This window comes from Macrosteles quadrilineatus, unplaced genomic scaffold (genome assembly GCF_028750875.1).
Source record: "Macrosteles quadrilineatus isolate MER2022 unplaced genomic scaffold, UCM_ALF_1.0 Scaffold_7__1_contigs__length_78375512, whole genome shotgun sequence".
NCBI classification, from domain to species: Eukaryota; Metazoa; Arthropoda; class Insecta; order Hemiptera; family Cicadellidae; genus Macrosteles; species Macrosteles quadrilineatus.
This window is the reverse complement of record NW_026542600.1, coordinates 46,947,876-46,974,328: the sequence shown is the minus strand read 5'-3', so window position 1 is coordinate 46,974,328 and position 26,453 is coordinate 46,947,876. Positions and strand designations below refer to the sequence as shown.

Here is a 26,453-nt window from a genome sequence, read left to right as displayed (position 1 = left end):
CCCGTTCCAAAACGATATTCCGTAGACGCTACCAACCCACCTACTATGCAGCTAACAGCGGCCTTTCGAGACTTCTACGTACTGGGAGTGATGTCGCAATCCACCTGGACTTCTTCCACGACTCATTGTCCTCGTTCCGGAGAAAGGTCGCCTCCCTGCTTAAGTGATAATAATTCTAGTCACTAACTGTAGAATCTTACCTTCCTTAGCTCTAGTCATAATTAATCGTTCCTGTTGTTGCTGCCAAGTATCACCTCTCATGCTATGTTTTTGTAAAATCAAATTTTTTGCCACATTGTACTATTATCCAAAACTATCTTCACTGCTTCTAATTTTTATTGTTAACTTATCATCTTTCCTTGTCTATTTTGTTATTTTTGTTATTGCTATTGTTATTGTTATTCAAGATTGTTATTATATAGTATCTATTTACATGTTACTTGTTAATTTTTGTTCATTAATTATGTTCTTGCTGTTACCACTCACTGTTGCATGATTTTGCCATCTTTTAATATTGTATACATTCTTGTAAACTGGTGTAAACCGTTGGGAAATAAATAAATAAATAAATAAATTAAGCCTATGCCTAAAATTAACTAAAAATAAATTACTGTTGGCTGAATGTCTTAACTTAAGTTTTAGAGCACGTATCCCCTGATAGTCCTACCAGGACACGTGTGATTCCCTGGTCTTCCAATACTCCCTCCCCCCTTAATCAATACCAATCAAGAATCAAAGAGCATAAATTAACTTATCTGATCCTACTATTCTTTCCCTCCTTCCAGTACCGTACCCTTAATTTAAGCCCAGTTTACACAACCCGATCTCGGGGACTCTAAATCGCCGATCGGACGTAAGAATCCAAAATTCTTCACTGCTTCACGAATAATTAGGCTATTGTACTTTTTTACACGAGGTCCCATATTGAGGAAATCAGTGAAAATTGTGAGTGTCATATGTTTGAAATTCCGGGGAGGTCTTCAGCATCCAATACGTCCATAAGTCTTGCACGACTCAATTTCAGGTCTTAGGAGGTAAATCTGTTTCATCCACATCCTCTTTTTCCTCCTTCTGTTTTGCACGCCGCCAATGCAGTTGATAATGCTAATCCAACAACTTGCCACTTCGATAAATACGGAGCCATTAAGCTTTACACTTTGAAAACTAAAAAAAAACTGCTTTTTAGCTAATATGACATTCTTCAACGAAGGAAAGCAACTCACTGAGCTCAGGTCGGGCGCAGAAAACGGGGTCGTGTAAATACAACACTCTGTCGACCAGGTGATGGGACAGAGGCTAGATCTTGTAATTAGGGGTCTCAATCCCGGGCCTTCAATCCAATTTCGGGATCCGTCTCAGCTGATCCCGGGATTATATTACCTAGGCCACAGAGAAGTAATATTAACAGAGTGAAGAAGGATATGGGAAGGTTGTTGCACGGGTGCCCTAGTTTACATTTTTCCCGCAGTGTAGCGCGCGCATGTCAATTGCTCTTCCTGCTCGTCAAATTCCACTATTTACTCAACTCCAAGCTGGAAGAGAACGTAACGTATCGCTTTGGTGTTTATAGGCCAAGACTATGGGTGGCAGGTCGGCGTTTAAATTGTACCATTTGTACGAATACCTAGGTCTTTTAACTTTTCGTTATTTTCATGGCATATTAAAGACCACAATGTTATTAAAATAATCATGTATTAACAACCTAGGACATTATCAACATTAAGTTATTATAATTATTTAGTTAATAATATATTAAATAATCAAAAGATGGTTAAGCAAGAAGTCCTTTATAGTTAAAACTACCCTCTACAAAGAATTCCTTTTTGAATATTACCTACAACTGTTTTAGAAATGCAGAGTAATTGTCACAAAAAACTGCTTGCGTATTACATTAGAAGCCTATGTAATACACGCTAATAATAATAACCTGTGTAATAAAATTTAATCAATTGGTCAGAAAATGAATTTACATACCACAAACATTGAGTAATTTACTTTTAATTTAGAAAAAAAATAGTATAGCCTAACGGTGGTTATATATAGGATTGTCGTCATTTCTATTTCTTTTTGTAAACTTTGACACCATTGTACAAATGTATAAATAAAGAATATTTCAATTGAAAATTAAAAAAGACAATAAATTATTGTATAATTCTTTTACCGGCAAAAAATTGGAGTAGTAGCTGTAAAGACGAGGGATAAATATTTATTTCATCCTGAGAAATTATCCGAATTACTCGCTGAATATCAAATTTTTTACATTTTCATAGTCTCTAGTATGTTGTCCATTGCCAAATTTATAGTACGTAAGCAAAATTATACGTAATCAATTGTAGCAAGGTGCAACAGCTGTAGTTGCACACAGAACATAAATAATTAATTTCTTCATCTCACTATGAGGTTTTTAGCTGTTTTACAAACGTTAATTGGAGGCTGAAAGGTAAATTTTGCTGCCCATGCCAGCTGTGTCGTCGTCACTTTTTGACCGAGCAGGTTTTTACATCCCTATAGGGCCAAAAGTCAGTTGTTCCTTAATTTATGAATGTGTATTAGGTACACAAGCAGTGCATTGCAGTAGACTTGTTTTATTGTTCTGTCTAGCAACTATTATTTATTCTGCTGATTTCTTTAAATATTTCTTCACATAGCCTTAAAGTTTTAGTTTTGTTGACTTATCTCTTCCAATTGCGCGTAAGAAACAAAGATCATCAAAGGATGTACAAAAATGTGTCAGGAGAAAATTGTTTTACTAGGTAGTTGTTAAGTAGTTACCGGTACACCTTTTAGGCATAACTTTTGTAATACCAGTGAATTATTTCGTACACTTATTTTTTAAATTATGTGAATAATCAATGAACCTCAAACGATTTTAATTAGGAAGGTCTAAAACTGTGTAATTTATATTTATTTAACTTCCAACTTAAGAGTGTGAGTTCCTATAGTGTAACAAGTCTTAATACATTGTACAAAGTTAGTTTTGATTTTGCAAACCAGTAAAACAGATATGTTGAAGTCCCAGGTTTTAAACGTTTCGCGTATAATAGGGCTGTTGATTTTTTTGCACTATTACGTACATCCGGGTTTCAAACTTTCTTTACTGATAAATCTGTTGTTACTTTAAATAGTATTTAAATAATAATGGTTGGCTATTAATAAAAGCCACTTAATGTTTATTTACTTAACTATCTTGCAAATGTTTATTTTAATATTTTGTAAATTAAAGAGTGTCAAACAATTTGGTGTAGGAATGTATAAAACGTTATTATTTATTTGACTTCAAACTTAGCGTGTGATTTGTTTACGTTGTTTTACGTACGAGTAAGTTGTTTAACCCTTAGAGTGCCAGGCGAGAAATAAAAGTAACGCTCAAAAAATGTCGATGATTTTTCCCGAAGGTCGCGCTAAAAATGCCGAGCGCGATCTGGCGATTTTTAGGTTAAAATTTTGTAAAAATCGAATTTTCGATATTTCGACCAACGAAAATCGATGTATCGCATCTAGTAACTTTCGACTCAATGTTAATATATGGGTTAAAAGAATCCGAATATCCATTCGGTTGTTATGACAACTGTTCGATCATTACGAAACGTCCAGTCAGCCGGACGTTGGCACTTTTGGCTCGTTCTAAAAACGTCCGGTCGGCCGGACGTCGGCATTTTAAAAACGTCCGGTTCCCCGGACGTTGGCACTCAAAGGGTTAATAAAGATTTTGTATATTACTGTAAATAATTTTATTGCATAACCGACTTCAATTTAAATACGTAATATAAGCAAGATAGTTCATTATTTTGAACTCTTTAGAATATCATTCAAGTGTGTAATGTACTTTTAAACTTGTTTTTCTTTCTACGATAACATTTTGTAATGCATGTACCCATAGTTAAATAGGCTATAATTTTAAAACTTACCAATTAACACATATTTAGACTTAATAGTGAAAACACAGCAAAGATAAAAATTTCCTGGCCCTAGACTATGTTTAAAATATTCAATTTACATTTTGAATTATTTAAATTATACAACTACCGTATAGTTCTCCGTATATATGTCCATATGGTAATTACTTACTTATTAAAGGTCACTGTCTGCATCAAATCATTAAGTATTTATTTATACCTCTCAGCTATTTTAACATTGCACCTATAAAGATATTAGACATAATGTTTCACTGCCCTAATGTTCACTGTGAGAAAGGTAGCAGTTCTAACAATTAGCTTTACGAGAACACGTTTATAAATATTAATTTCTATTTGGTACCTTTGGAAAGCTTATTTCATTCTGCATTTAACAGAATAGGTTTCAAATAAAGGTCTTGATAATTATTAGAACGACAGTTGAAACCGTAACTTGTACTTTGTTAAATGGTCTTGTTGTCTACAGGAGCATGGAGTCCATCGACCAGGACATGTCATGGCAGTGAGGCCTTGGTGTAGCCCATTAGTATGGAGTGGTCCCGATCAGGATTAGAGTCCCGACCATGTTTGGAACTGTTGTCATGGAAGGTAGGAATTTATTCATACAGTAACTTATTAGACTTATGTAGCCCACTTTTAAACAGTTTATATGACATAAGTTATAATGACATTTTACAATCTACATGCATGACAATTTGTGGATTAGTTAATCAATAACAAATAGCCTACATTCAAGATTTGTCTGCTAGGTAGGCTTAACAAGAACTTAAGCTTAACAATAACTTAAAATGATGTAGGCCTAATGCATTTTCAGGATTGAACTTTTGTTATGTTAAGTTACGTGTGATGTGATGTAAAACCGATCACGACTGATGGTGACGCTGAAAGGATATTACCTTGACCGGATGGCCGTGGCTTGGCGGGATGGCGTGCGTTAGGCCTAGATGCAGCAGAGGGTGTATGTGTGTGTGTGTGAATGTATGTTAGGGAAGGTTAAATAGATTATGATATTTTATAACTTGTTTTGTTACAAACTGTGTTGTAATTTTTGTTATTATTTTGTTGTTATCATTAGTTTTTTAGAGGTTAACTGTAAGAAAGGACCATGAGGTCCTAAGTTCGCCTCAATAAAGAAGGTGTGCAGTAAAGGACAAAAGGATTAAAAAAGGAAAACAAGTAATCATGATTACCTTCATTTTAAGTTCAAGCCTAAATGTAGGGTATTCTGGTTAATGGTGTTATTTACTTTGTGATCATGAAATATCTTAGAATATCTAATGTAGGCATAAATTGTTCTATCACAAACAATTTTCAACCAAGTGTAGACAATAAACAAGAATTACTGTTTTCTAATTTTTGGTTCATGGAATAAATTATGTTTGATTTGATTTGAACATAATTAACTACAAATATTGTTCTAGGCTAAGTCAGATAAACTTTAAGTGATGGTAGATTACTTTAAGTGATGGTAGATTGTTTTATAATCAACAAGAGGTTAGTGGCCTCTTTTAACCTTGCATTTTCTTGTCACATAGGGCTCAGATCTGTATCTATCTGTACATAATTGTATCAAGAGGGTCCCAGAGTTGAACTGTACTGATAAAATGTAGTGTTAGTGTTAGGTATTAGGATCGGAACCCATATTGCTGCCATTGATCCGAGGTCCCTTGCTACAAACTTAATTAAATTCATTAATTGTCACTTTATTCATTGGGTTCCATCTTAAATTCCAGTCTTCATAATCTTTTTTCAATTCTTCATTAACAATTTATATACAGGGTGACAATTAAGTCTTGGGACAACTTTATAACTTTAAAACAAAAAAAGAGATTTCACAACGAAATGTGGCATATAATTTAATATAATATCATTAACTGGTAAGAGTTGAAGCCAGGCCTACTTCTTCTTTGTGTATATGATGATCGGATGTCACCTATGGGGGACGGCCCATAGGGAGTAAGTGGAAAATCTTAAAGGTACCTAAGCATAGGTTAACATGTTAAATTAAATTAAAGGTCTTGTTGAACCAAAAACAATGCCGCAAACCGCACCTCAAACGGACAACCGAGTCAAAAATTACAGCCATTCAAAGATTTCTTGAATCTGACATTTTGAATCTTTAAACGGCTTTTACTCAAGTGTATTTTTGAGCCCAAATTTGCGACATTGTATTCTACTAATCAAGACCTTTAATGTGATGTGCATATCAACTTTTGCTTCCGTTTCAGATTTTCTTCCGTCTTCTAGCGGGCGCCCCCGTGAGGAGTTGGCGTATGATAGCATTGTAAATTAAATGAATCATTGAACAGCTGTCATTTTTGACTCGGTTGTTTGTTTGAGGTACGGTTTGTGGCATTGTTTTAAGTTCAACAAGTCAAGACTTTTAATTTGAGATAGTACCACATTAACCTATGCCTTTAAGACTTTAAGCTTACACTTTATGGGCAGTTCCCCATAGGTGACATGCGATCACCATGTACACAAAAAAGTAGCTTACTCTTACCAGTTACAATGATATGCCAAATTTTGTTGTGATATCTCTTTAGGGTTTAAAGTTATAATGTCCTAAGACCTAATTGTCACCCCGGTATATGACAAAGTTAATAGTGTATAGGTAGTTTGAACAAAAAATTAATGTTTTATAAAATATTTTTGTGTTTCAACAGGTGGACGTGGAGTGGTGTGGGTTCTGGTTCCCGGAGTCACCACCCTCCAGCCCAAGCTCGGGAACGGATGTTGATTGGGAAACCGTGGTTGCTGGTCTAGGGCTTGTTGGAAAGCTTCCAATTTGCTCCCATTCTGCAACGTCTTCCTACAAATCGGGTGAGTACTTTTCTTTTTCAACCGTTTTATTAACCATTTAGATTTAGTTCTAACTGTTTTTTTTTTGGGAAACTCAAAGGGTGTCCAGCAACCGGGAACACCGTAAAAAGCGGGAATTATAGGCTACGGGAATATTATCAACCGGGAACTATGTGGGAATTATACGGTAATTATGGCAGTAATGTGCTGGAATTTTTCTGGGATCGATTTTTTTATTTTAAATATTCAAAAATTATTGAGAGTCAAACAGAACACGTGTAAAATATTTCTCCAACCGGAAAAATGTATGGGCGTAAAAAGCAAAATCAGCATGTTATGAACAGGACAGGGTACGAGCGCCATTTTCTCGAAGCCGTCCAGCCCAGGACCAGGATTTGTGCTACTAGTGTTTTACTACGTCAGAGCTCGGTTTCCGAACGATGACGCAATGCTTGAATATAACAACTCTAAACTCTATGTCCAGTGGCATCTGTGGTCTAATGTCTCGGCTGTCTGCTACGCTCGTCTAGATTGACAACTCAGACAAGCAATTTTGTTTTTCAGTTCTTATTGTTTACGGATGTCCAATACTTCTGGGATTTAGAGGAAATTTTAAATATACAGGGTGATTGATATAAGTGTGCCAGCAGTTTTATTCGAAAACCATAAGAGATATCAAAAAAAGTTAAATGGTAAGTCCCTTGGATTTTTTATTTAAAAAATTGTAGTCAAGTCAAAAAAATTATTTTAGCCGCCATTTTTCCAATATGGCCACCAACTTTGATTTTTCTTATGGAACACCCTGTATTTTATGATGTATCCTGGTAGAAAATGTAATTTTAGGACGATTTTATTCTTGTGATTTTTTTCATAAACCTAACCGTTTCAAAGATAATAATGGTTTAAGTTGTGAAATTTTGAATGGTTTTCGAATAAAACAGCTGGCATGCTTGCTTCGGCCTTTATCGAAACTCTTTCTCATGCAGAAATTTCAAAACTTTAACCATTATTATCTTTGAAACGGTTAGGTTTATGAAAAAAATCACAAGAATAAAATCGTCTTAAAATTACATTTTCTACCAGAATACATCATAAAATACAGGGTGTTCCATAAGAAAAATCAAAGTTGGTGGCCATATTGGAAAAATGGCGGCTAAAATAATTTTTTTGACTTGACTACAATTTTTTTAATAAAAAATCCAAGGGACTTACCATTTAACTTTTTTTGATATCTCTTATAGTTTTCGAATAAAACGGCTGGCACACTTATATCAATCACCCTGTATTATATGTTAATAACCAACACGGTAGTGTATGATTTGTATTTTGTCAAGGTATATAAACTTATTTTTATATAAGTTGAAAGTGACAAAACTTCAAAGCAATTTAGACATACTCTTTACATAATTTGACAGTTTCATCTGTTGACAAAGGATGTTGTGTCTATTCTTAATTAATCAATTTTGTATGTCTAGTGTTTGAATGTAATGTAATAATTGTTCATTAATCCTACTCTCTATGAAGTATTAAGGCTTTTTGCCGGCGGTGTGATAACCGACGGAAGGTCTAATATCGCTTGAACTGCAGCATTTGTCCAAACTGTGCTCGTCCAATATGAACCGTATGTCAAATATGAGACTGGCAAATGTCTCAAGTTACTTGCACTGCACTCTCCTTTGGCGAGTGTAGAGAAGGTCGAGAATCGCTTGACAAGATAGCGAAAGAAAGTGAGAGAATAAGTTTTGTTTTCTGATTAGGACGTCATTAGAGCTAAAAATGTTGGATTTACAGCAAAAACAACACAAATTTGAGTTCCCCTACTACCTTAGTACCATATTTAATTGTTGTGTTTCTAATCAATTAGGCATACTCTTAAAACCCCGCCAATCTTAAATTCACTTAGTATAAACATTCCGACTAAAGTAAAACCTTAGGGTGAGGGTCTATTTTTAGCCCAGTTGAACAGGCAAAATATGGTAAGACGGACACCGAGTGTAGGGGTATCCCTGACGACCTACGACGAACTACATAGGTAAATATAATTTAAAATGCAGCAAGCTTTTAATTTTAACTAGTGATGGTCGGATCCGGATATCGGACTACCGGATCCACCGAATCCGAGCTAGAACCGGCACCCGATCGGATCCAAAAATTCCGAATCTTGGGCTGGGTCTGATTTTGATGGATCCGATTTTTTCAGATTTTTTCCCGATTTTTTTACTAACACAAAGCTGTCTGTATCCATGTACAAGACCGATTTTCCCCGATTTTTTTACTAACACAAAGCTGTGTAGTATCCATGTACGCTCATCTGGACTAATGTGGCGGACGTCCGGTCCCAATTACGAAAAATCTGGACTATCGAGAGTCGAGCAAATACACAGTACTGTATATAGCCGTTTTTTCAATTTTGTTCCGGGTCCACATTAATGATATCCGCGCATATACACTTCCACCGGTAACAATTTTTACCGCCAAATTTTGTTCCAGGTTCACAGTAAAGATAGCTGGGCATATGCACTTCCACTGGTAATAATTTTAACCGCCGTGTTATCCGGTTAATCGGTGTTGTACATGGATACAGACAGCTTTGTGTTATTAAAAAAAAATCGGGGAAAAATCGGTCTTGTATGCCTGGATCCTCCCTTGCTTATCTCTTCCTTTAATTTGTTTCCAGGTCCACTCTTGTTAAGGAAGAGATTAACAAGAGGTGATCCAGGCATAAATAAATTGGATGCTGCATGCAAAAACCATGATATAGCATACTCAAGATTGAACTATAGTAATATATACACAGATACATTTTAGGACAAAGTTTCATTTTATGATTTTGAAAAGTTTTAGTGTCCCCAAAAAATGAGGGATTATGGGCTCAACTGGAGATTACTCTATATATATAAGATGTATTTAACACATTTAAACATTACCAATATAATTTTAAACCGTATGATTTAAATTGGCATTCTGTTAATTACGTTTGTTTAAACCCGCCCTTATGACAGTGTGTATCTGGATCCGGATCCAAATTTTTCAAGATCCGGATCCGATACCGACATTTTCTTGGATCCGCCCATCACTAATTTTAACACATTTCTAGCTTCGTTTTAAATGTAATTCACGGGAAACATTATAATTTTATAATTTCAAACCCGGTCTTAAATCCTTTTGATTAGTGGGATTTTAGTAGCCTATTCAAAATAATTGCAACAAAGAATTTCACTTGTTGTTGTAACTGTAGTAGATGTGAATGAATGGTGCAGTGTAAAGTTTGTCCCAAATTTACGTATTATTGTAAATAACTCATTAATTTGTGACGTCCATCAAAACGGTGCAACAAATCACCAGCTCACTCCTAACCCACAATTCCGTGCAACTCTCCCAACTCCCAAGTGTTTTTTTTAGATATTATTGATGATTCATTCAATTCCCATCTAACCAAGGGCGGTCCTAGACATATATTTTGGGGGGGGGGGGCCCAGCAAAGGAGGGGGGTCCGGGAAAAAATGTGGAAATAACGTGCTAAAATGAGTGGTTTTTAAGCTATTTTGAGAACCTAGTTTAATGTGTTCAAGCTTCCCAGTTTAAAAAGGTCAAAGAAATGTCTAAAAATAAACTTGTATAATGTCATGTTTTTGCATTATTGAGACTTGTGGTTTTAATATCAAAGGAATACCGCAACATTACAACACATTCAAGCATTATTTATTTACGAAAACACCCTTTCAACTGGTGCCGATGTGCATGCTAAACAGAAAATGTCCAAAATCAGACCAAGATTTCAAACCAGAGAACTTATTTTATCTAAGAAGTATTTAAGATCTTGCACCAAACACGACTGCATTATACCTGCCCAGTAAGCAACTTAACCTACACAAAGTACACTACCAACTAACGTTGCGTCAGCGTCCCGTCACTGCTACCGCCTGAAGAATCGGTTCTCAGTGTTCTAATTTTTTCTACGCCAGTACCAGTGGAATTTTACAAGGGGTCAACGTGAGAATAAAGTTTTTGTGCAACGTTTTTGTGGTTGTGCCGGGAATTAAACAACGATATAAAACCCTCCGAATTAAATCCGTCCCTTCCGCATCTAAGTCTGAGACACTACCACTTTGTTGTTGTTTTTTGGCTAGCAACATGTCAATTGGGTTGTGTTATTCTTAAATATGATATCAGGTGCTCTAAATATGAATACTATTTAATATTGAAAGTTTTGAAATTTGCTACGGTAATCATTGAATTACATTACTGTAATAAAAAATTCCTAACGCTGAACTCAGATAAATTAATATTCAACTACCTTTCAAACTTTGACTATTGATACAACTTTTTTTCTTTATCCAATGCCCAATTCAAGTTTTCAATCATCTGGGTTAAAATGAATTATAACATTAAATGCTGAAAAATTAAATAAGAAGAAGAATGCAGCCGAACGTCGAACGTCAGCATCGGACATTGCCGTTGCCATATATGGCTGAAAGCGTCCGTTGTCTGCCGATCTTCCCTACTTATCATAACGTACAAAAACATAATCAGACTTGAACGATCCCAAGTTTTAAGTTTTGAGTCTTTGTAATTAGACCTTTTGTTCGCTACAGTGACAACGAATCTCAACGTATCTTGACTACAACGAATTTCAATTTGGTTAAACGATTTGCAACAAAAATTATTAATGTTTTCCTGGTATAATAGTTTATGTATATAAAAAATATTTTGGGGGGGTCATGACCCCCCTGACCCCCCCCCCCCTGGGACCGCCCTTGCATCTAACATGCCTAAATTTATAGATTATTGATTGATAGTGACATTTGTACCCTCGTCACTGACCTTTGAAAATTCTTGAAGGTACCTTCATCACATGTACAAACAGTGTTGTTTATGTCATTAAAATGGTATTTTACTAATTTCTCACATAATACATAATACAAGAATTTTGCTCATAATGAACAGCCTCTAAAGATAGACAAAAAGCATATGTTGGAATTGATTTAACTATCCACTAAGGTTGGCAAAAAGGTGTTATTGCTTAACAGTGTAGTTTTCTGTTGAATATGTGATATCAACAAGAAAATTATATGTTGTTTTGTTAATATTTAATTTAAATACCGGTATTGATTAAATTAAAGTTTCCCGCGTCATTATCTGTTTTGCATGCAATTTTGACATAATAAAACCTGGCAAGCCTGGTATAAGCCACTCACGGGGTTAACCGCTACGCGCTATGGCACTAATAGCCACTACCGCATAATTTCTCACTGGTGGCCACCCTTCCCCAACGACCACATAACCGCTACCCCAGCTTGAGGCCTTACATCTTCTGCCACATAGATGGACCAAGGCCGTAGCCAGGACAAACTTTCAGGGGGGGGGGGGGCAGGTCAGTGGTGGTTCTAGGACCTTGTCAAGGGGGGCTCCCAGGCCCCCCCCCCCAATATAAGAGGGCGGTCTGGGGGTCCTCCTCCGGAAATTTGTTTGTATTTTAAAAGTAGTTTAGTGACTTTCTAAAGCAATTTTTTACGCCTAAAACTGTCTCCAATCATAAAAAAACTCCCATTTAACCTGTTTTTTGCCATAAGCAAGTAGACATTTTTACAAACTTAAACTATGATGATTGCATTCTTAAATTTGTGACCATACTGTAGGCAATATCCTCCTAAAAACCGTTTGGTACTTTCTTCAGCCCCTGTAGCACCTTTACAACACTTGGTTGTCTTGATTTTCCATGCTGGACACCCTGCTTTGTATTTCAGAACAGCTTTCTCCCTTTATTATACAAATATAGTTGTAACCCTTTCTCTCCAACAAGTGGTTTGGATTAGCAGGGTTTCGATTAATGGGGCTTTGATGTAGTTGCTACCATAGACAACTTATCAATAGCATTCAATTGAATGGGCAGAGTTGGTAATACAAAGAATAAAGAGAATACTTGAAGCATTTTCAAAGCAATTGCACATTGTTTTATGACATTGGCTGGTACTGATTAATTTGTACCCACTCCCTGCTGCCTGAATTGCTGTTGATTATGTTCACTAACTAATACATTACTCAGTGAATTAATCTATTGAAGTATATAATCAATGGTTAAATTTGCTAAATATTTATCTTTATTGTTTCAGTGAAGGTAACAGGTGTATTTCTTCTTCTGGGAATCGGCAGCTACTTATGTTATAAGCTGTACAAAGTTTGGTTGTACCAACATTTTCAAAGGATTGGGCTAGCTCGAAGAGATGACATTAACCCATCTTCTCCCTCTTCTTTTGCTGAGGGCACCCCTGCATTCAGCTACCACCATTCGTCTAAAACACCATCTACTGTTAATGACTTCTTAAACGTCCAGGTAAGTTTTGGATTTGTTGTAAAAATCACCTCTATAGGCTTGACTGAAAATATCAGAATGGCTAACCTTTAGTTAAAATAAAATTGTCTTTTTTTGTTGTTAGATCTTCATTTCCCTTTATATGGTAGATATTTACTGTGTTAAGAAGGGTTTAAGCCCAAATTGGTTAGTTAGAATTTTTCATTGCCGCATTATTCTTTTCTTTAGGCCTACTTGACAAACACCCCATTTCCTTAACAATAGGTACTTAATGACATAAAGACAGGGGTTGGTGTACTAGTAGCTCAATCAAATCAATTAGAAAATTTGGAAGTATGAAGTTTTACTTCTATGTAAGCTCTTAATTTTGAAGATCGTATGTTTAAGATGTTGGGCAGTATAAAGTCAATCAGTTGTCTTTTGATCAGATTATTAATCTTTAAATGTGTGATGTTACTTCAGCTTTTGTAGGAAGGATATAGGTATATTTACTAACTGTAAGTCTTCTCATCAAGGATCAGTTTCTTTTCTTCATGTATAGAGTAAACTGAATTTAAATAGTTGTGTATTATTCAAAGTATGATAAATATCACTTAATGTTACAGACCCGTTACTTTGGACCTGTAAATGGGAATGATGATAACTATTCTGAAAGTGAAATGTCCAACTGTCATGATTTCACTGCTGCAGCAGTAGGCGTAAGTAGTGTGTCTACCCATACTTTTGTAGTAAATAGTATAATAAAAAAACATATAACGTAGTAACATCAACTCGCTCCTGTATTGCGGATTTTATTAACTGTGTACACCCCAAAAATCTGTGAAATCAGTTTATCTGCTAATTCGTTATGACTCTGGTCCCCTCTTTACCATTGATAATTGGTCTAACTTTGATAATAGGTTTTACTGTGTATGATGTAGTTATGGCTCGGTTGCTGATTTTATCAGTTCGGTTTTGGTTCCGTTTTTTTTTTTTTTATCGGGTTTTAGTTGTCGGCTTTTTTTTATAACTCTTAACTAAAAACATTCTCTCTATTCATGTAAAGGTAATACAAACGTAAAAAATTGAAATTGTAACTTACTTTAGGTAAGGGCTATTATACAGCAATTGAAAGAAATAGATCAATAATTTACAACTAATAAAGTCATTGTCATCTAAATATACGTTACATAGTGCATCAGAAATAATTAAAATGTACTTTAGCGCCTTTAGAAGGCTCGTAAGGACAGTTTACGCAACCTGTATGATATTAAACACAATGTTTCCAGTATCTTAACCGCTATCTCCCATAATAACCACAGCAAGACAAACATGTAGTAGAGCGAAGGCCTCATTTTCATTTTATACATCAAATTGAATTCACAAAGTAAAAAATTTTCACTTTTTCCTGCAGGAGCAGTCAAGTTGGCGACAATGGCCTAGAGAAAGAAGAAGGAAGTCAAAACTGAGCTCTCCTCCATCGGTGAACTCTCGCAAAGGATGGTTGCTGCAAAGGCTTCAATCTTTGACACCGGCTAACTTACAGGTATTATATTCATTATTTAATATGTGTTTTTAGATTTTCATTGAATGAAATTAAATTAAATTAAATTAAATTGAAATTAATGAAATGAAAATCTTTCTTTATTGAGGTGAACTTAGTACCTCATGGTCCATTCTTACCGTTAACCTCTAGTGATGAATGTTAAATAGTGGATTACTCTGTAAACAAGAAAACAACATTGAATGAAATCGACGCTTCCTCTTGAGGTTTCACGCTAATTCAGCCAACTATCATACAAAATGTGGTTGATGAATTCGTTGGATACAATATTTCCGGTTCTTTCATCGGCAACAGGTCGTCCAAAAGGTTTTCTGAATCCTACATTGCTTCTTGTTCAAGAGCTTTGTTCATGTTAAAGCCTCATTAACCATACGGGAAAAGAAGATAATATGAAATTATTGGGTCTGTCGTCTGGTAGAGGGAGTTAATATTACAGATAACTGGTTCCATATCCTTAAATAAAAATCTTCAGGTCCTATTTTGATCTTATTAGTAAATTCCCATCTTTGATTGTTAACAATTAATGATCTCATGAACCTCTTTCTTGAGTGTAATTATCATTGAAAGTAGACCAAAAAGGCAAGTACCCCTACAATACTGTTGATTAACCCAACCCGATTAGGAATTAACAGTTCCTATGATATTGATATGTTCCACTGATTACGTAATATAATATTATTTTAGTGAATAGAAGCATAGATTTTAACAAAAAACTGTGAAAATATATCATAAATACACATTTTCTTTCAAGCTATTGAAAAAACATATTAGGCCCATGCAGTAGATAATAAGTTTATAATTCACAAAAACAATGTAAATATTTCATTTTGACAAATTCAGTAATTGCTTATAACAGTAACCTTTGAAATACTATTTATTTTTAACAGCTGTTTCAGAAAATGATAGTGTAAAATAACCATACGGTTTTAATGTAAACAAATTTTGTTCACAAAATTGTATAGGCCACTGGAGCAGAGCCCCAAGGGAATTTACCTAGTTTCTCTTTTGATAGTCATGAACCGACCCAAGACCTTTCTTTAGACACCTCTACCAAGTTTCTATACCCAGTCGTTCTCTCAAAGTAGCTGCCATAAAACGCCATTTTTCCTCCATTAGTTGGAAAGAGAATAAGGCCGCTGGGGCAGAGCCCAATGTAAAGGTGTTTTCAAGTAAGTAAATCCTATTACATTGGATCAGAGCAAGGTAGCTGGAAGAAAAACATTGACGTGTGTTATCATTAGACAGTTCTATATTTTGTAGGTACTAATAAGCATTTAGTTTTGATCATCACTAATATAAATGTCCATCTTACAAATTGTTTTAAGCTTTGGGATCCTTACAGGTGGGCAACAACAATGAAGACAAATGCAATAACAGGTATTCACCTCGAGACGGGAACAGCACAGGCACCTCGTCCACAAACTCAAGCCCAATGTCACATACCCGTCATTCTGTTTCACGAGACCTATCTTTTGATTCTCTGGGACTCTTCTATCGCACACGGCGTGAAGGTTCCATCGACAGTATGTCATCAGAGCTGAGCTTCGACATGCCATCCTTCACTGAACAATCTGCAGAGAATCCTACTGTCACCCGATTAGACAAGTTGCAAGAAGAGATTGATCAACTCAAGTCCAACTGTCAGCTGATGGATGAGGAGTTTGAGACAGTCAAGTGCAACCGCAATCTGCCAGGACTGTCTGATCTGATGGAGGCTGCCGAACCACAAGAAGGACAGATGACTATTGAAGACATTGTCAGGAGGCAGAGTGCTAAAGCTTGTTTTAAAGGTCAGTTGTTCTTCATCAACTTTTTTCGCAATTAGAAAATAGAATATAGCAATAGAAAATAGTTCAGTGTTATAAAAATAAACTACTTTGAAATCATAAGCCATTGCATTTCCAAAAAAAAAAAAAAAAAAAAAAAAATAATAAAACCTATGAAGATAGCATATATTTTAGAAAATTTAGTTGATACATAGTCTCAGATGTATAACGGCATAATAAATTTTAAGAATGAGCAAAAAGAAGCAAAATGCATGATCACAGGTACAAAGAAGCCATCATGTGTTGCTCACACATCTCTTATTTTAAAGGAAAGCCGTTAAAATCTCTCAAATGTTTTGTGGATATGCCGGGAATGAACCTGTTTCTCTTGCCTGCAATCTAAGACATTTACGGCTAGGCTAGCAACACACCCAAGTAGATTGTCATTTCTTCTGAATTTTTTTTTTATCATCATAACAAAACAACCATTAGTTGGAATCATATACATTATTAAACCAGTGTTAATGCATGCCAGTCATTGATTTCAATTGTGGAACAATAGTTTGTAAAATACAAACTTAAAATTATACAGTTTTCATCAGAAACCATATTTAAAAGAGCTATTAAAACATTATCAAACCTCTTATATTAAGTAAATTTGTATGTATAGCTAATGAAATGGAATTCATTAATGAAAACAATACTTATATTAGTCAACATTATCAAAACTGAAAAAATTGATAGTCTCGTAAATTGTGTATGAACTTTCACCCTGAAATGTTAACTATTCTAATCAGTTATTTGTGATAGGTCTGTACAGTTTGACCACAATCAACCGCAGCATATCCATGGACCTGTCATTGGATGAGGACTCCCCTCAGTCGAGTACCCAGATTGGATTGGCACAACTAGACGAAGAGAGACTGCCTAGTTTGGAGTGGGATGAGGAATATTGTCCTGATGAAGAGAACAATTGGAAAGTTGCAACCCCTGTCAGTCCAAACCAGTCAGTATCTTAAGTTTTAAGGTATTACTCGGTTACTAATATATGGTTCAGTTAAAATTATGAATAAAATTCTCAACCATTAATTTTGAATTAAAATACAGTTCCTTATTAATACTCTCATACTAATTGGGAATCAGAGTTGTCCGTATTTTTAAATTCCAGATTAAATAATCAAACTTTAGTTGAGACCTTAATTTACGGGCAACCCTGGTTAATAAGCTTTGAATTGAGCATTTTGAATTTAAATACATTCAAGTATTAAAGCACAATAAACCAAGAAAAAAACCCTGAATATGTGTCAAATGGATGGATGCATTAATTGGATCCGGATAATAGGTTTTTTTTTCTTTTTTTTATTTCAAAATTATTTTTCTTGACATTGTCTTTTTTATCAATGCCTGTTTCATGATTGATAGTTCTGCATGGAGATTTTGTTTGTACATACCCAAAAGTTCACTTAACAAACATCCCTGAATCATATTCATCATCAACATCAGTCGACTTTTCAGTGATGCTTTCTAAATTTTAGGGATGGTCAAGTCTCGAAATTTCGGGAAATTTTCGGGAAATTTTCAATCTCGTTACACGAGACGAGATTACTTTTTGGCCGAGATTTTTATCGAGACGAGAAAAAAAAAAAAAAAAAAAAAAAAAATTAAAAACGCCTGCAGAAAGTCAATGCAATACCCGCAATACAGGAGCGTGTTGTAGTTGCGTTTCCTTTTCGAAGGCGTTCTTATTTAATTAATTCTTTTAATGTAAATATTACTTTAATTCTTTTAATGTAAATATTACTTTCATTATTTTAATAATATTACTTTAATAACATTTGAGAAGTTTTGTTAAGTGTAAGCAGTGTGAGGAATGTTTTATTACTATAAAAAAGTCAAAACAAGTAACTATTTTATAAAAATTAATATTGCTTTTATTTTATGATGTATTTTATTTAAGGATAAGTTGAACTCTATCCTAACTGATATCACCATGTTTCCTAATCGTAGGCATTTTTAATAAGTTAGGCGTGATTAATAAAAAAATGTTATGCTGATGTTATTTAATGAAAGATTGTAAATATTCTTGCCTATTATCATTATTTTAGTATTTAAACAGTCATCTAACAATGTTACAAAATCAGGTAAAAATTTCGAACGTGCATTTCCCATTGTGTATGAGAAGAGAAATCTCGTCTCGATCTCGTCTCGAAATTTTATGAGAAATAAAAAATCTCGTCTCGTCTCGTCTCGAACTAAAAATCCAATCTCGTCCATCCCTACTAAATTTGAAATCAAGATTTGAATAAAATAATTATTGTTCATCAAAAATTCTTCTTTTTTTAAAAGAAAGATTTCATCTAGTTTTGTTGTGTTGTATGTTTCTAGTATAGTTGAGGTTGCATATCACTAAACCTGGATATAGATTGTTAGTAATGGCTGTTTTGTTTACAATTCAATACAAGGATTGTTATTAAGGAATAAATGCTAAACTAAGGAATCGGAACTAGTAAAGTATCACTGGATTGTACTTTTGCAGGTCTTTCAAGCTAGACTCGAGCGGATATGGAACCACTTCCCTCACTGGCTCACAGTTCAGTTGTTTTGAATACCCTCCCTCTCCCATGGATAATGTCAGCAACAATTTGATGAGGTTAGTCGTTTGTAAAAACCTAGAATTGTAAACACCATTTAAGAGATGGATCAAAGTGAGTCAGATCTAAAGAATATGTTTGTTGTTCTTGGGATTGCGAAGGTAGCTTATTGGACCCACCCTATCTTTCATCTCACATTGTTATCAGTTATCTCATTTCCCTCTTCATCTTTTCTCATGTGTTTTGTGTAAGAACAACTCTCAAATTTTAATAATAATCTTTCTATCTTTTCAACAACGTACTTGTTACTGCTATTTATTTTTCGTGTTTGTACATTCACAGAGAAGTAAGATACAGAGGATACAAGCTTATGGGACAACGTTGGGCTTTAAGCTCTTGAATAGTGGGGCGGAAATGTAGCCTATCTGTACCAAGCAAGGAAAAACCTGAACGGCGATTGTTTAATGGCCCTGATGGCGAGGGGGGACAAAGGGGAGAACAGAAGGGGATGACAAATAGAATTTGCTCTAGACACCAGTGACTGGTGCTAGACACAACTTAAGTGTACCATTGAAGGTTTTGTCTGTATTTTTCTCATCTGTGGTACATTTTTTGATGATATTGTTGGGAAATTTAACTTTTAATACAGTCTGGTGGCTTGTTCAAATTGATAACTGTTTTGAATAACCATAAAAAAATAAAGATTTTTTACCCTTTTAATATTTTAAGTAAAATTTAACTCTTAAGAACAACACAAAGAGCCCTCACTAATTCATTCACAGGTTTTGTACCCTGTGGTTTGGACCCTGGTCTTGTTACTATCTAACACTGACCTTTGGTTAGATAGCATAATTATTGATAGTCCAATAGCAAAATGGCATCTTGGTCCTGAATAGAATTATGCACTTTCATAGCCTCTTTGAAGGTGAACACTATAACCACTCGGGTACCCAGACAATTCAGTGCCTTAATTACCTAATATTAATGGCACTACAGTACTCTTCCGACCGAGGTTGTTGGGACCAAGACTAACTCGGTTACCAAGAATCTTGGATAACACGTGGGTCGCATAGATTTTGAGGTTAGGGTTACAGTACAGTGCCTTATAATGAAGTCGAATACAAGTCTTGTAAAATATATCTTTAAACAACAATTAGTTAATAAAAAAAATGTGTTTTTAATGTAATTTTTTTCAAATAACGAAGTATTATAAAAGAAAGAAAATAGCACAACAAACAAGTTCAACACTTCTTCAATCATATTGAAAAACTTTAAACATAGTATTATTAGAATTATGTTAAACCAATAAATTATTTAAAACAAAACAATAATGCGGATCTTTAGTTTAAAAGCATAAAATTGAATTTTGTTTAAGTTTGACCTGATTTATATCTTGGTAGACACAATCATGTCTACATCAAAACATCGTAATGAAGAAGACTGACACGGCTATTGTTTATGTTCTGCAGATGGCTCGTCCAGTTTGCCATCGGTAGCCTGGCCAAACTACTGCAGATGGCTCGTCCAGTTTGCCATCGGTAGCCTGGCCAAACTAGTACTATGTGATTTTAATATTTAAGATTATTGCGGTTCATTCTTACGTAAAAATAATACTTCTTAATGGTTATTTCAAGTACTGTATTTGTTTCAATAAACCACAAATAAATAACTATTTTAATTTTCTTTCAATAGAAACATACTCCTAAATAAAGTAATTAGGCCTTGGTTTACCGACTGAAAATAGAAATATACATGGTGTAAAAAAAAGTTCCCGGAAGGTAAAATAATTCAAAAAGTATTAAAGATAGACCTTCAAAATTTGGTACACAATTACTGGGCATTCAAATCATTTTAACACATGATTCGGTGATACACTACCTCTTCATACCATCTTCTCCAGGAGATTTTTTATCCTTCCAGGAATTTAAAACTTGTTCTACTGCTTCGATAGTTGGATTTTCAACAAGAGGCTGTACATCATAGTATTTGGGGATTTCTTCATTGATTTCTTCCCCATTCAGCAACTGTTTAAAGTGCTCTCTCCATATTCTGTTGGCCACTTCCTGTTTCTGTACTAAAATATTACCTTCTTTGTCCTTAATGCCATATTTGAATAGCTGTCATTTTTGACATGGTTGCCCGTTTGAGTTCGGGTTTGCGTCATTTTATTTTACTTAAAAAGACCTTTATTTTGATCTGCATATCCTATGCTGACATTTAAGAATTTCTTCTGACTCCTTTCGGGCCCGTCCCCTTGAGGAGGTAGCACATCTTAGAATAATGTGTTAAAATGATCTTAATGCCCAGTAACTGTGTACCAAGTTTTGATACTCTATTACTTTTTGAAATATTTAACCGTCCTGGGACTTTCATCCACCCTGTATGTTAAGGCCCATAACGACCTCAGATAACCAGGGCTCGAATAATCAGGAGTGCACTATAATAACAACATATCTTTCCTGATCTTGACCAGACACATATTTTGTCAGTTTTGTGTGTTTGTGTGTAGGTCAGAGTCGTGTGAAAGCGGAGCTGAAATGTGGAGTATGACCAGTAGTGTCAGTGAACCCGACAGTCCAATGGTAGACAACGCAGACACACACTTCAAACCTCTCAACATCGGCAATCGTCTGGACATCATGTCTTACGCACAACAAGAATGGACTGGCAACACCCCCAAGTCTCACACCATCCTCAGAGTATGTTAATGTTTGTTACTGTAGTTGTTCTGTACCAAAATATATTTTAGATTTGGTTTCATTTTAAACTATCATTTATTTTGTTTCACCTTCATTCTTCTGTTATTTTTAGTAGGTTAATTGCTTGTAACAGACAATTTTAGTTTCCATTTCATTGGTCTAGAATTATTTTTGGATTTTTTTTCTTTTTACCAGCGCACTTTAAACCCGCATCAAACCTGCAAACAATTCAAATTTCCATTTACTTGGTTGAATTTTCCCTAAGTATTCTCATGAAATCGTCAGATTTTTTCCATTTAAACAACATTAATTTTAATGAGCACTTAAGCTATGTTTTTTGCTACAGGGAAGAGAATAAAGTGTTTTTATGACAGTACCTTATTATGAAATAAATAAATTTGCAAATATATCCCTATAGAAGCATACTACAATAGATTCTTTATTGTCCGTGAGAGTAACATGGTAATTCAAAAATAAATTTGTTAAAGGAACTTAAGAAATAAATTGCAACATTTTATATTTTGGGGGTCAAAAATGGGGAAACCCTAATTTACCCCATAAAACCTTGTCCACGTGGTTCGATCATGCTGGTTCACAAAATCGTTTGAATAAATGTGTTCATAGAAAAAGAACACATGCTAACTGCATTAGCTAAGTTAAAACAATGTCTTTAAGGTTAATGTTCTTTAGTGCATAAACACACTTCCCTCTTTTGACAAAAAAGAACACAAAATACTATACAAAAGATGTTTTTTTTAAGTTTAAAGTTTTTTTAAGTTGTCTTTATGGTTGGATCACGTTTTTATTGGTAACATTTTGGGGGGGGGGGGGTAATAGTGCACAGATGTTACCATCCTTTATTTCATCTGCATCAGGATGCCCAAGGCAAAATAATAATGCTCTAAGGGGCAACATTTTTTTTCTAAAAAAATGTTTTGGACTAATGAAGCAAAGCTGTTATAAAATCATTCATTGAAGAGAGTCTTGGTCATCAATAATTTTGGTTGGTTTTTGTATTCCACGGGGAAATTTACATAATTAAAACACATGGAACCGTTGCCGTGTTGCTAACTTGCGGTCAGGTGCGCTGGCAAAGCTTTGTGGACTATTTTTGGGCAAATGCACCAAAACAAGCCACTCTCAACAGCAGTACATACTTGATCAGGGGTCACGTTCATTTCTTTAACGGTTTGTTTGAGTTAAGCTATAAAGGGCTCAATAGATACCTCCTGGCACAACAGTCTTTTACCAGTTAAACTTAACAGTCTAATCCCAAAACGTCTTTTAAACTTGTCCAGCCAACCTACACTTGCACGAAAGTTGTCCTTTTTCATTATTTCTTTTAAAAGAACTTGGCTTTTTCCATTAGTATATCATCCTAAATAGTTGTGTCTGATTCTTTTTTACATGAACCATGCAAAAATAGTATCTTCTACTTGGGGAAACTCACCTGGCTTCAAGGGTTTTCAATTTTGTCCTTTTTGTTTTTAATTCCGTGTATTGTTGCATGACCTACGTTGTATTCTTTGGCCAAATGAGACAACTTATCACCTTTCTCTTAAAGTTTTAGAATTTCATACTTTTTATCAATTGTTAAAAGCCATTTTTAAATTTTTCCAACATCGCACTAAACTTTTACAAAACTGCACATTTCAACCACACTAACACACGTCAACTGAACGAAATACAGTAAGTAGACCTACTGTGTAACCAGAGCACAAGAAGGTAAGCACTGAGCAACTGATGGTGTGGCGTCCCAGTGAGTCATCCGAGCTTGCAGGGACATGAAACCAAAGAGCATTGACCTGACCTGCCATCGCTCACACAGTGCTGGATTACTTAACGTGCCATATTAGTGCACAGCCAGATTATAGAGACTGTAATGTATATGAATTTGAACGGATGGTGTTTTTGGCCTCTGGGGACCTCAAAACAAAAAAGTTAATCGATCCCGGGGCTATGTTTACCATGAGACCTACGGTAATAGCTTATTCCCTATTTTTATGGTAATTTGCTTAAACATAATCTTATAAACAACAAACACTAAAACAAATTACATTCCGAAAACTAACTTAATAACATGGATATAAGATCAATTCAAACATTTAGTGATCAATATTTATTTGTGTTTAATAAGCATTAATATGAAACTGTATTGTGCATACATAACTTAGTTGTTGAATTATTAGTTATGATGCCCGTTGCAGTTCAGAATATAATATACTTGTTTTGTCAGTGTTATTGGTGATCTGTTTGCTCCATTGCTGCCAGTTTAAAAGTTGTATTGAGGATATACAAATTTAACAATTTAGTGTCCAATAACGTATGGCAATTTATCTTAACAATTAGTGAGGAATAAAATAACGAGTTTAAATTGCTTCCCTGTAAGGACATCAGAATATTGTATTATTTTATTTTGAGAGCAGACAGAGGAAAAGAAATTAATAATGTTTGTATTAACAACTTCATTCATGAAAAGGAAAGAAGGCATGTGATAAGTTGAATGTTAAAAAAAAAAACTTAATTTTTGACGGTGTTGAGATTTGGACTTATCACTAGTGGCCAGCCTGCAGTGTGAGACTCCTGAATAGATCAGACTACTCACTAAAAAATCTCCTATACTCTATTGGACAGAGACCTGGGACTGTTGTAACCCTTCTTTTAGTTGTCACAGAGCTCCTGAGGTTTCTGGCATTTAGTTCTGTTATTACCTAGACTGTATCCTGAGGTCAAGCTTCTTGGTTCGAAGAATACCCTGGACGAGCCGCACCCTGTATACCTACTTATTGAGCGTTTTTGCCCACGCTCCCCTGCAGGACTGGACTACAGACATCCAAAGCCTTATGTGCCTGGAATAAACCACCTTAGCGGCCCTGTCCATCATACGGAAGATCTGATCCTAACATCAGACTTTGATATCCCCCACCCTCAACAGAGGTGAGCCTTGATGATGTCAATCTGCTTAATGGTCAGAATCATGATCTCACTTTAGCTCAGAGCGAGCGAGAGACCATGGGTCTGCTATCCATCTGTTGATGGTACGCTTAGCTTGGTTCCGTTTCAGCTGGGCCAGCTCAAAGTGTAGCTATCAAAGCCACCACGTCATATGCATTCCTGACTGAAACGGTTTTCTTAGGTATTTTAGTTTAGACCTCAGGAGGCTTAGGTGACAATCCAGAGGTCCGGGCCGAGTCAAAGATTGAGCGGCACCAGAAGGAGCACTCATCATCCAATCATCCAAGAACCTTCCGTAGTGTCATAAATGAGAAGGCGAAACCAAAAGTAATCCTCTATGATGCACATGAGGCATGTCTGGACGCAGAAGATGCTCTCAGTGCATCTAGCTTATCACAACATCTCACGGAAATAAATGTGTTTGACGCTTAACAAGCAGCACAACCCAGAGAGAGTTGTTCAAATCCTCAGCTCTCATTGCAGCTTGCTTTACCTCCTATATAGCATCGACTGTTGATCGTCCCTTCCTGAAGCCGTACTGTTGATGGGACAGGTCCCCCACAGCAGCCTGATTTCAGTCAGGGACCCTGACGTGACAGAATCAGATCCACTAATAAGTGACAATGTCACTAAATACTTTGTTCCAACATTATTCTTATTCAACAATTTTACGTAAAATAGTGGATATATAAGTGGATCTATGTGAGCTTCTATTTCCTATGAAACAATTAATTATTTTTCATTCAGGGTTACTATATGCAGGCATGGTAAACCAAACCTAATCACGTGTGATTGATGTGACTGCTGGTGTGCCAATTCATTTTATTTATGACAAAAAATTCTTTCAAAAAGTTCTGGGTTCTATCTGTATTCTATCTGTATCTAGCAGACCCTCAGTATTGCCAAATGGAAGAAAAAAGCTGGGACAAAAAACCCGGATACCCCATAAAAAATTACCGCAAACAAGGCGTCAAGCACAAAGCACAATTTTAAGGTTAGGTTCCTTCCACAATGCTACCCTAAAGTTATTATCGTTATTCTATTCAATTTCTCTAAATCCATGACAAAACCCCACACTACACTAAATTTGAAACAGTCCCCACCACCTTTAAAAAATTGTAGGATCTGAAAACTAATTATAATGGATTGAAGTAAAAAACTGGCACATCAAGCGGCAAGTAAAACAACGTTCCCCGTGTGAGGCTGAGCTCACACTGGATCTATAATTTAAATTTAGGAATGCTACGTAGTTTAACCTAGTCCGCCGCGTGTGCCAGTCATGCACTACGTTAAATAACGTAGTCCGTACTCAACGTGTTAATGTTCTGGGATCAATAAGAACAATCTAGATAGCTTCTTTTTTTTTACAAAATGATAACAAAGAAATAATAATGAGTTGATTTTATAATTTTTATTTCAAATCATAAATACAGACTTAGGCATATGGTTATTTGTGGTTGGTTATGTTCATTGCAAATGAGGTCTTACTAAAGCTTTAATTCATCCCAGTACCTAGGATTTTTGAAAATGAGCTGTTTTGTTATGACACACAAAATAAAATAATGCTTCTGTTATAACTACTAGACCTTCTATAACCACCAACTTCCTTCTTGCTCTGGATGAAGTATCTAGTATGAATCAACCTCCTGCCCAAAAGAAATAAATCCACTGTTTCGTTCTCTCCAAGGGTTTACAACATTACTTGCCAAACATACAGCTCATCAGGTTAGAATCCTCCTTCCAAGATATAAGTTTTAGAAGACAAAAAGGATGGGAGTAAAAAACCTTCCTCTCTGCAGAGGTTTGAGAAGAAGTCCAACCCTAGGGACTAGAACTAAGACTATGTTACTCATTGGTCAACAAAAAGAAT

The 26,453-nt window shown here is 35.3% G+C and overlaps 1 protein-coding gene across 2 annotated transcripts in view; it reads left to right on the top strand.

Moving 5' to 3' along the window:
• LOC128998734 (uncharacterized) overlaps positions 1 to 26,453 on the top strand; it is a 41,328-nt gene that overhangs the window by 1,657 nt on the left and 13,218 nt on the right. For both annotated transcript variants that reach the window (XM_054425060.1, XM_054425059.1), the window contains exons 2-10: positions 4,381 to 4,502; positions 6,581 to 6,737; positions 12,830 to 13,050; positions 13,635 to 13,727; positions 14,423 to 14,554; positions 15,915 to 16,362; positions 17,149 to 17,344; positions 18,875 to 18,988; positions 21,439 to 21,628. In XM_054425060.1, coding sequence (XP_054281035.1) covers positions 4,443 to 4,502; positions 6,581 to 6,737; positions 12,830 to 13,050; positions 13,635 to 13,727; positions 14,423 to 14,554; positions 15,915 to 16,362; positions 17,149 to 17,344; positions 18,875 to 18,988; positions 21,439 to 21,628 — 1,611 coding nt within the window. In that variant the 5' untranslated portion in view covers positions 4,381 to 4,442. The remainder of the gene's footprint in view (positions 1 to 4,380; positions 4,503 to 6,580; positions 6,738 to 12,829; positions 13,051 to 13,634; positions 13,728 to 14,422; positions 14,555 to 15,914; positions 16,363 to 17,148; positions 17,345 to 18,874; positions 18,989 to 21,438; positions 21,629 to 26,453) is intronic.